Below are 10,626 nucleotides of genomic sequence, written 5' to 3'. Positions count from 1 at the left end.
AAAAAAAAATTCTGAGCAATTGACCACATTTATTAAATATTGTTTTTTTCTTTTTTTGTTTTGTTTTGTTTTGTTTTTTTTTTTGCTTCATTTCTGCAATTTTAATATACATGAAAAGACAAGTAATGTCATTGTTACATTTCAACTCAAAGCACAGGTAGTGTTTGGAGACAAAAGACCAAAACCAACATGAAACAAAGTTTTATATTTCACATTGTAAAAGTATTTGACACCATCTATAAAACAATCTTGTGTGAGTACACCAGCACAGCGCTGAGGACTCCGTTCGTGTCCTCCTCATGTCCCCCGTCTCATGGCCGTCATGTTTAGCCTCAGTTCCTGCAGCTCCTGGATCAGCAGCTCCAGCTTGTCGGCTGCAGCCTCCTTTTCCCTCACAGCCTCAGTCAGCGTCCTGATGGCGCCGCCCTGCTGGACTGGAGGAGGCACAGATGCAGATATTGTATTTATTATTTATTTTTAAGAAGTCATTACATTTTATTTGGTATATGGGGGCCCTAAGGATAGAAATGGGCTGAAAATATTTCATAAATAGGATTGATAATACGCCTATGTAGGTGATGCCCATTTTAAAGCCGATTTAGTCGTTTTTACATACACTGTGTAAAAATACACAAAATCTGATTTTTCTCAAGTCAGATTAAACTTTTCCTGTTCAAGAAATGTTGGGATTACTATGCTTTTTCAATTTTTTTAAATTCCTGAAAAAGAGAGATTTTTGAGAAACATTTTTTGTTTCCCTTTAACTTATTTGAGAAAACTGTAAAAACTGAAGCAGACATTTTTGGCCTAATGGTCAAGAACGACAGAATCTTTGGGAAATTCGAATAAAAACAGACGTATTACCTAAAACGAAGATGAGAAACGCTGTGAGCAGAAGCAGGGTGACGATGGCGCAGCCTGCGGCGTAGGCCCTCGATGAACTCGCCGTCAAAATGTCCTGAAGACGTCTCTGCCATTTGCTGCCCAGCGGGCGCCCTCTCTGACTGACCGCTGTCCCGTCGTGTGTGTACAGATTCCCGTTTGGGGACGGTGTGTACGCAGGGCGAGGAGGCCTCATCCCTGAAAAGGACACGGGGTGAAAAGTAAGTCGGGTGGTCGAATGCGTGTGTGTGTGTAGGTGTGTGTGTGTGTGCTGAGACTGTGAGCACCTTTGTGGCTGTGCTCGGGGTGCGTTCGGTGGAGGTCGTTGATGGAGTCGACGGAATGCAGCTCGATCTCAGTGAGGTCTCGCTCGCTCACCCTGTAGAACTGAGGGGTGGTCTGGGACGACGGAGGCCTCGACATGTCTCCCTGAGCTGAGGGAAAATGTGGGGGCAGATGTGACTTTAGTGATATCTAATGACAAACATGAAGTGCCTTACTATGGAGAAGTAGGAAGACATCTTGCAAATAAAACTGAAGAGATTTTCTGTGTATTCGACACATTATACCCTGATGCTCCTAAGTAGATAATTATGAATTGGATTTAGATTAAGACTTTCACTGGGCTGTTCTAACAAATAAACACACCTTGATTTGAACCACCCAATTGCGGCTCCTTCTGCATGCTACGGGTTGTTTTTCTGCAGGAAAGTGAAAACCTATCCCCGCTCTCAAGTCTCTTGCTATCTCCAGTTTCTAGGATTCCCCATTATTGCCAGTCTTCTGTAAAAGGCCAGGTTCGTGTCAACAGATTCTCCCTCCTGAGTGACCGCGGGCCTCTTGTCTGTTTCTCTGATTAAAGCTTTCCGTGTCCAACTTGTTAGCTTAGTCGGACAGCCATGTCTTTTGGCCGGTTTGCAGTCGTGTCATATCCTTTCCACTTTGCAGATTATGAACTGAACAGAAACTCTGCGAAATGTTCAAAGCTTGGAATATCATTTTAATCCCGACGCCTGATTTAAACTTTTCCACAGCTTTCTCCCTGACCTGTCTGATGTGTTCCTTGATCTTCATGATGCTGTTTGATCTGCGGCATTTCCTAACAGAAACCTCCAACACATTCACAGAATAGCTAGATTCATACAGACTAATTTGGTGAATGGATTTCCATACCTTCTGTTTCATGGTGTTGCACTAAGTCGTTTTATTTTGGTTTATACACATCACATCACAGAAAGACAACATTTTCTTCTTGGTAATGTGGAAATATGTGAAATAGATTCTGATCTAAGATAAAAAAAAACAAAAAACAGGCCAGTTAGAATCTATTCATATTTCAAAGAAGAGAACAGATCATTTCGGTCTGTTTAACAACAAAAACATGCATGAATATCTTAGATATGAGACCTATTATTAGAGCTGCTTATCAAACATGATGCTGCAGGAATTTGAATCAGGGGTTAAAGGACAGAATGTGCTCATGGCTGACAAATGACTGACAGAATAAATCGATAAACGCCTACTCTGTGAATTAGTCTGATGCAATAGTTAGCCACCTGTCTGACAATTCCTCTTACTTTGTGACACTCGTGAAGAAAATCCTGTTTGCCGTATTGTGGTCTTCTAGTCTTCTGGTTCGCCTCTCACATACTGACAACAAACTGCCAAAACATGCATCTGAGCATTAACATCAAAATGTATTTTGAGTGAAAATCCACATTCCAGGAGCGCTGTCGACCGAAGCCAGGTTAATCCAGATACATTTGGTCCACTTTGTTCCTTCACAAAGAAAAAGAAAAACCTTGTTGGTTCCAGGTACAAATTTCCTAAGGTCTCAACAAAGTTTCAGGATGCTCCACAACAAATAGAGGCCAAACTGGGTTTGAGTCTGAATTTTCAGATTTAACCCACCACAGCCGCACTATAGGAGACGCAAGGAAAGAGATATGAGCAGCAGAGGAAGTTTGTTTTCTCTGCCTTAATGCGCCCCCCTCCCAACATGCACATGCTTGGCTTTGCAGGCCTTCACTGTCCAAAATAGCACCAGAGACATGAGATTATTATTAGTTCCTCTGGCCAAAAGGATGACTCAGTGACCGGGGTGAAAGGCATGATGGGATCAACACACACAAACACTGACACAGAAAAAATATCAGAGACTTTGACTGAAGGAAGCAGATCTAAAGCTTTAACAAGCAAATCAGTGCAGACAGAGTCTGTGAAATTGTTCTTTTCCTGTTGTTTCTGCATGTGCTCCTCTGAAAACAACTGCATCTCTTTGTGAAGCTGGTGACATAGTTACAGTTAAATGTTATAGGTATAGTAAAAAATGTCTGGAATATTTTGCTGAAGAGTAGCTTTTTTTAGGGTTTTTGAAACCCTTGGAAAAGTTTAATGTTGTACAAACATCCATCCAATCATCGAGAGAAAGTCAATGTTTAAAATTGAGAATCTGTGTGGCAATAATTGGTGATCTCCATCCAATCTGACAGAGTTTTGTGTTTTTGTTTACAAAACAAAACACATAGCTTCTGTTATTTATTTATTTATTGTTAATAAAAGAACATACATTTTGTTCAACCTTAAAATTACAATTTGTTCATCACTTAAAATCTATGTAGTTGCAGTGTGAAAAAGTTCCTGTTTCCCCCTGTTGCCATGGTAACTATGATCTGTCACGCTAATGTGATCAGAAAGTAATTTGTTGCTCACTCTGAGGCCGGGACATGACCAAAACATCCTAATCCCGCTTTAAAAACGCTGATCTCCAGTGAACTAAAGTGAACTTATTAACTACGTTTCCCACAAGTCTTTGCTTCTTCCTTCATCGTTACCTACGCTCCATGTGTTTTTTTTTTCCAAGGAAAGCAGGAATCCCACGTTGTTGAGTTCAAACAGTTTGGAAGCAAAGCGGAAGTGCTAACGCGGCTGGAGCATCGAGCGGGTCCAAGTTCAACACTTGAGCCGGGATCAGGCTGCAGGATGTGGGCTCGGGTTACGGCCGCGGGCTCGGGGCTCGGGCTGCGGGCTTCCAGGGAGTGTGTGCTGCGGGTCACGGGTGCTGGATGTGCGTGGAAGACACCGCAGGAGAGACGGGATTTCAGTGCAGAGGTATGTGGGAAGCTGCAGATTGATTTCTTTTTTGTTGCCTTTCTGGAGGATTATGACTGCTTTGAGCAGACCGTTACATCGTGGTTTAACATGCAGAAAATGACATTTGTCATTACAGTGCTTGAAACCATTTGGTGGAAGTGTTTTTCAAATGTATGTTTTGTTTGTCATCTTTTTAGCACCCCCCCCCCCAATCTGCAAGTCAAAATTGTTTGAAAGATTCCAACTATTTCAAGTGCATCATGTGCTTGATGAATGGCGAGTGACAGTTCAGTGTCAGCCCAGGCACTTTGAACCAAGGGTTGTATCCTGCTCAAATGCACATGAACCCTTCAACCCACACTCAGCCCTTGATGTCCTAATCCACACAAATAATCTGACCAAATCTGATCACCTTTTACTAAATCAGAAATGCCTTCCGGTGACGGAGCCTGAGGAGTGTGTTTGCACTTCAGTTCACCCTGTTAGTGCAGTCATGTTTTGGATTCCCTCAGTGTAAACCTGGCTGTGTCTGCGTGGCTTGGTGTTTCAGTAACAACAGAATTGTGCTCTTTATCAGCTGCCTGCTCATGCAGACATGATGTACATGAGTCCCAGCAGACGCTCTGTCTGCTTCACTTCACCGAGCTGCACGAAATGATTTTATTGGAACCACGAGTGACTGCTTCTCTGTTGTTATCAGAGCAGGCTGATAAGTCCCCGCTCCCTTCACCAGCCAGTCTAAAGGTCGTCAAAAAAAAAAAAAAAAAAGCTGAAGTTGGGATTGTGACAGAGCTATGTGTCAGGATTTTTGCTTGATTACATATTATCTGAGTCGTTTTGCGTATCAGGCAAAATTTCACTTTCATTCTGTTTCTACTTCCTTGCAAAACAATTTTCTCCATGTAGATTTGGATATGGTTTGTAGTTGCAAAATAAATAAATAAATACATTTCTTGCATTTTGTTTTCAACCCCTTCTACTCCAGCACCCCTAAATGAAGTCCAATGCAGTGTGTTGGTTTCAAAAGTCACAGATAAAAACACAAACAACAAAAAAAAACAACAACACGTAGTTGCTGTGTTTCTGTTAACTCCTCTGACTCAGTTTTTTTTTTCTTTTTCCTCCCCTCTTCCCGCCAGGCTGCCCTGAAGAAAACCCCCCTCTTTGACTTCCACAGGAACAATGGTGGAAAGATGGTGGAGTTTGCTGGCTGGAGCATGCCTGTCCAGTACAAAGACAGTCACATCGCCTCACACATGCACACCAGGGAGCACTGCTCCATCTTTGATGTCAGCCACATGCTCCAGGTGAGGCACGCTAAAGCTGAAGTGCTCCACGTTTGGCTTTGCTCACCGGTTTGAAATTGGGACAAGACAAACGGAGATTAGCCTTTATAGAAATGCATTCTTTTCGTACATTTGACCACTGTATTCTGATTTTCCTCTCGTTTCTTGAGTCAGACCAAAATCCACGGAAAAGACCGGATAAAGTTCATGGAGTCCCTGGTGGTTGCAGATATCGCAGAGCTGAAGGACAACCAGGTAGAAGAAGGATTCGCTGTTACCAGTTCTCACCTTGCAAATCTGTGTGTGATTCCAACAAGATGATCTGTAGCTGAACTGCCATAACAGAGCTTTAACTGCTTTGCAAATGTCTTTCTACTTCCAAATACACGAGAACAATGCACAAATAAGTTCTAAAAACTTTCAAAATATAGTCCATCTTCTTTTTTTGACTACAGAGTAGTGAAAAGACCCTTTATATAGCTTGCCAAAGTCTTTAATGAATCTACGAGATAGCTTTAATTTTGTTAAACTACATTTCCTAATAATATACAGTAGAATTCCAGTTTGGCTTTCATCTCTCTCTGTATCGGGACATCGGTAATCCTGAACGCATAAAGAAATATATCTGTAAGCTCCACGTTTATCGTTGTTTTTACAGAGAAGCAGATCTATTCATATCCTAATTCTTGAGTTTCTCTTTTAACTCTTCACCCTCTCCTCCCTCTCCTTTTTCTTCTCTCCTCTCAGGGTACGTTGTCCCTCTTCACCAACGAGAAAGGAGGAATCATTGATGACCTCATTGTGACAAAGACCAATCAGGGTTACCTCTACGTGGTCTCCAACGCCGGCTGCGCTGACAAAGACTCGGCTCATATGAAGGTGAAGGAATCTGTGGAGGCTGACTGGCCTGGAATCACCTGGGAAATGACTGATGGATGTGTGTGTGTGTGTGTGTGTGTGTGTGTGTGTGTGTGTGTGTGTGTGTGTGTGTGTGTGTGTGTGTGTGTGTGTGTGTGTGTGTGCGTGTGCGTGTGTGTGTGTTTTAATTCTTAGGCCAGACTGGCAGAGTACAAAGCTGCTGGGTTTGATGTGGACCTGGAGTTCATTGATGAAGCCCTGATTGCACTTCAAGGTCGAGCACCCATTCTGTCTTTCATTTGCTCTCCCTTCATAAAGTATCCGTTGTTATTTCATTCCTAAATTTGTTTCATATACATTGCTTTACTTTTAGTTCTAAGACAAGCTAAAGCTCGCTCTGCGCTTAAATTTCCAAGTCTTTGTGTGTCTTCAGGTCCCACCACGGCTCAGGTGCTTCAGGCTGGGCTGAAAGGAGACCTCAGTAAGCTGACCTTCATGACCTCCACCCTGGTCACGGTGTTCAGTGTTCCTGACTGCAGGGTGACCCGCTGCGGATACACCGGAGAGGACGGGGTGGAGGTGAGCATCTCCAGTGCGACGCTAAAACTTAGGATCGGGGTCTGGTTGTTCATTTCTGTCCAACGTTGGGCTTCTTTTCTCAGACCTTCCCCAGACTATTCTGACTGAATGTTTAAAAAAAAATGTGTCAAAAGGTCAAAGGTTGTATCCATAGTGGTAAATCTTTGGACCATTCTAGTACTGAAGTACACTTCGACCTAAACCAGGGTTGACCAAATGAAATCTCTCCATTTCAACTTGAGAGATTTAAAATCTTAATTAACCAAGCTTTCTGCTTTCATGTTGACTTCGTGGTAAGTACCACAAACATTTAGCAGCTCAGCGACTTGGCTGGATGCATCTTTGGTTTTTGAAGAAACAGTTTATACATTAGAAAATTCCCAAAGGTTTGCATCCACACAGCATGATGCCACACCAACATGGAGATGAGTTGTTTAAAATGAAGTGCTACATGTAGTTTCCATGAAGACCTAAACATTTGTGGTCTTTTGTGACCAGAGCACTTTCTTGCATGTTTGGGTCTCTTGTGGCAAACTACAAAAAGCTTTTTTTTCCCTTACTTTTTCAAACTTCCTGTCCCATTCTCCCAAAAAGATCAGCTCTACAGAATGGCCAAGTCCTAGTTGTCCCGTAAAGTCTCCCACCTGAGCTGTGGATCTCCATAGCTCCTTCAGGGTTGGTAGATGTTGGTAGTCTTTTGGGTTTTATTCCTGCAACAGAAACCTTAACATGTAGGATGTCGGCGTTAAAGTTATTCTGTCTGTCTGTCTGTGTCTCCCAGATTTCTGTTCCTCGTTCCAGAGTGGTTGAGCTGGCAGAGAAGCTGCTTAGCAACAATGAGGTGAAGCTGGCCGGTCTGGGAGCCAGAGACAGTCTTCGTCTGGAGGCGGGACTTTGTCTCTACGGCAACGACATAGATGAGACCACCACGCCTGTGGAAGCCAGTCTTGTTTGGACGATAGGTCAGGTTTTATTTCTGGTAACAGTCGACATGTAGCTATTGAATACATGCAGAGTTGAGCACAGACACTCATAAGTGTGTTAAGTCGGTGCATTTTTCACTTCAGCGTGGGCAAGGCAGCTAGTAATGCTCTCTCCTGTCTATCCTTTTTGGATATTTTCTAATATTTGATGAGGCCTGTCCTATTGGAAACCTGGTTAATTAAACATTTTAAAAGGGTTCTGTTGGTTTTCTGTCTCACTCGCAGGGAAGCGCAGGCGTCAGACGAAGGATTTCCCTGGCGCTGACATCATTGTGCCGCAAATCAAAGCCAAGACAGCCAGGAAAAGAGTTGGACTGCTGTCCACCGGTCCCCCAGTGAGACAGCACACTCCCATCCTCAGCCCTGATGGACAGGTCATAGGTGAGGGATCCACAAGGAGCCGAGGCCTTATCTGAATTTGAAATTGAGAGTAGAATCATGTGGAGAGAATCATATAAGAAAGTAGTGCAACTGCACATCACTGTTAGATAAATAGAATTATTTATTTGTTAAATTAAGCGTTGAAATATCTGAATCACCTTTTTGTTTGTTTGAAACAGGCTTAAATAATTTGACCACTAGGGGTCAGCAAAACCCTCGCATTTTCCTAAACCGTAACTCTTCACAAAATGTACCATTTAGTTTAAAAAGTCTTGCATTACGTCACATTTTTTTAATTGTAAGGCAGTTTGTTAGCCATAGATGAATTCAAATACTTGCTACTTTCCAAATAAATGAGCAAGAACCCATTATCTGGAAATCAATGTCTGAACGTTGTTTTTCATGAGTCTGTTGCAGGAGGGTTTATTAAACTAGTGTCATCACATAGTTTATTTATTTTCACTGACTCCTTTCTCGTTCTTTATAGGGGAAGTGACCAGCGGCTGTCCCTCTCCCTGTCTGAAAAAGAACGTCGCCATGGGTTACGTGGACGCAGCATTTGCCAAGAACGGAGCTGCCGTCCAGGTTGAAATCAGAAAGAAAACAGTCCCAGCCATCGTCAGCAAGATGCCCTTCGTCCCCACAAACTACTACACTGGATAGAAACCGCACACTGGATCATTCTACCAATGCCTCTCTCATTTACCGTCATCGCCCCTGGTGTTTCACTCCAGCAATAAAAGGCCAATTTAGGATTTGAAAATACTTTCCAGTAAGTGTGGGAGACAAAAATAATGCAACACTGTAAACGTGGTTGGTGTTCAGCTGTGAACAGCCATATTCAATGCAGAAAACTGATAGGTTATGGAAGATGTAAAGAAAAGACTGTAAGTTTTAGGCAGGCTGACTTGAATGAATCCATAGTTTGATAACACGGTTTAAACTTAAAAGCAGGTGGCAGAGAGTACAGGTAGCACCGATGATGTTAGCACAGTTATGGGACCAGAATAGAAACTTTTAATGTCAAGTCATTATGATACTAAACAAACCATCAAACCAACAACTTGAAGTCTACTCTTTTTGTCCCTCACTTCTTTATTTTATTTTATTTTTCCTTTTTAGTACCAAATGGAGCCATTGTCCATGGTACATTTTATATGGACCATTTGTAAATTTGCACTCAACATGACAACAATTAAGTACATTCCTACATTGTTCTCCTAATGGAGAAAATTTGGTTACATGACTCTAGCAAACTACATCGACCAGCTGGAGCAATTCACTCCAAGTCATTATAGAGCTATTATAAAGTTTTCAACAAATATTTTGAGTTACATATGAGATTTTAGCATTTTTATGACCATCAGTCTCAATAATCAATTTAACTATGAAGAAAAGAAAATGCTCCACTTTGGTTGAAATATGAGGGTACAACAGGAAAGATGGAGACAAATGTCACAGAGCCTGACAAGTGAGACTGTGTGTGTGACTAACAAACTAGTGTTTTGTGAATTAGACTGCAGTACATCCATGCACGCTGTTTCGTCTTCTAATGCTGTCTTAATGCCACATATGCATAGAAATATTTGCATTTACAGTAGCTATGAACAAATATGATGGGGTTTGGTGTTTTTTTATCATATAATGATAATGATGACAATGTTAATTTGTATGTTTTGATAGTATCAATTCATAAATCCCGATGGGAAAATAACAGTCTAATTTATAGAGATTGTTTAGTTTAACATTTAATCTTTACTCTAGCCACTAATAAAAGTAGTCAAGATGTAAGTTAGAGCTTCCTATTTTCACATGAGGTTTCTAGTGGTTTGATGAAACGTACTACTGACTTGCCAACTTGAAACTATGCAACAATGTGATTAACTTGGGTTTTTATGTACGGCTGAACGTTTGTGTGAACTTCTTAAGCATTTTTCAGTACTTTTGAATAAATAAAATGTGCTTTTCTAGTTGCCTCTGATCGCTTATTTATTTTGCTTCTGAAATGGAAACTTATGAAATTAAGACAGGCCAATTAAGAAAATGTTTTACAGCTCTTGCCGTTACTATTTTCACTTGCAAAATTTCCAAGCAGGTCCTGACCGTAGGCGTTTCTCATATGTGGTGCCTTGCAAAAGTGTGATAGACCAACACAAAGCAGCGCATTCATTATTTGGAATACCAATGGTAGAATTTAATTTAATTTAATTTTACTTTTAAATAAATAGCACAATTTTCTTACCTCCAACAAGAGACCAACATTTTTACACATTTTTCTTTTCAAAATGCCTCAAGCTAAGTCAGATTAGGCCAAAGATTTGGGCCAAACATTTGCACTTCTGAATTTAATTAAGTAAAGAAAAAAAAATATAAAAAAATCTCAGGCTTATTAATCTGGGGTATACCCAATAGGAAAATACTGCTAATCTTAACTCCCCTAAAATGGGAGAGCGGTTCCGCTGGGTTTAATATTGATAGTTTTGTGCAGTGGAATATTACAGTTTAATAAGAGATAAGCAAACAGTTTCTCCTTTACATAGAAACATGACGTGTAGGCCAAATAC

General features: G+C 41.3%; 2 protein-coding genes across 4 annotated transcripts; one reads left to right on the top strand and one right to left on the bottom strand.

Moving 5' to 3' along the window:
* Positions 1–190: 190 nt before the first annotated feature.
* On the bottom strand, positions 191–2,858 carry LOC148158350 (uncharacterized). 2 transcript variants are annotated; one of them, XM_088007030.1, is made up of 4 exons: positions 2,460–2,858; positions 1,170–1,316; positions 865–1,080; positions 191–434 (listed from the first exon to the last, which is right to left on the bottom strand). In XM_088007030.1, exons 2-4 carry the CDS (start codon positions 1,303–1,305, stop codon positions 298–300), a joined length of 489 nt encoding a protein of 162 aa, XP_087863156.1. In that variant the 5' UTR covers positions 1,306–1,316; positions 2,460–2,858; the 3' UTR covers positions 191–297. The 2 variants fall into 2 exon arrangements, with proteins under 2 accessions (XP_087863156.1, XP_087863154.1); XM_088007028.1 differs by lacking the exon at positions 2,460–2,858 and adding an exon at positions 1,531–1,763.
* amt (aminomethyltransferase) lies at positions 1,016–10,032 on the top strand. 2 transcript variants are annotated; one of them, XM_015008046.2, is made up of 10 exons: positions 1,016–1,103; positions 3,746–3,993; positions 5,115–5,282; positions 5,436–5,516; positions 6,009–6,140; positions 6,315–6,393; positions 6,553–6,698; positions 7,480–7,660; positions 7,907–8,062; positions 8,550–10,032. In XM_015008046.2, the coding sequence occupies exons 2-10, from the start codon at positions 3,865–3,867 to the stop codon at positions 8,723–8,725; spliced, it is 1,248 nt and encodes a 415-aa protein (XP_014863532.2). In that variant the 5' UTR covers positions 1,016–1,103; positions 3,746–3,864; the 3' UTR covers positions 8,726–10,032. The 2 variants fall into 2 exon arrangements, with proteins under 2 accessions (XP_014863532.2, XP_014863531.2); XM_015008045.2 differs by lacking the exon at positions 1,016–1,103 and having other exon boundaries at positions 3,572–3,993.
* The last annotated feature ends 594 nt before the right edge of the window (positions 10,033–10,626 follow it).

Source organism: Poecilia mexicana, unplaced genomic scaffold, assembly GCF_051168715.1.
Source record: "Poecilia mexicana isolate PSO_F unplaced genomic scaffold, ASM5116871v1 scaffold_7, whole genome shotgun sequence".
NCBI classification, from domain to species: domain Eukaryota; kingdom Metazoa; phylum Chordata; class Actinopteri; order Cyprinodontiformes; family Poeciliidae; genus Poecilia; species Poecilia mexicana.
The sequence above is the reverse complement of the archived record's forward strand: the minus strand, read 5'-3'. Positions and strand labels throughout refer to the sequence as shown.

Excerpts from the sequence above, each read along its gene's own strand:
- amt (XM_015008046.2), top strand. The coding sequence starts at position 3,865 with ATGTGGGCTCGGGTTACGGCCGCGGGCTCGGGGCTCGGGCTGCGGGCT. Across the intron at positions 6,394-6,552 it reads AGCCCTGATTGCACTTCAAG|GTCCCACCACGGCTCAGGTG; the intron begins GTCGAGCACCCA and ends GTGTGTCTTCAG. Across the intron at positions 8,063-8,549 it reads CCCTGATGGACAGGTCATAG|GGGAAGTGACCAGCGGCTGT; the intron begins GTGAGGGATCCA and ends CGTTCTTTATAG.
- LOC148158350 (XM_088007028.1), bottom strand. The coding sequence starts at position 1,567 with ATGCAGAAGGAGCCGCAATTGGGTGGTTCAAATCAAG. Across the intron at positions 1,317-1,530 it reads ATTGGGTGGTTCAAATCAAG|CTCAGGGAGACATGTCGAGG; the intron begins GTGTGTTTATTT and ends ATTTTCCCTCAG. Across the intron at positions 435-864 it reads GTTTCTCATCTTCGTTTTAG|TCCAGCAGGGCGGCGCCATC; the intron begins GTAATACGTCTG and ends TGCCTCCTCCAG.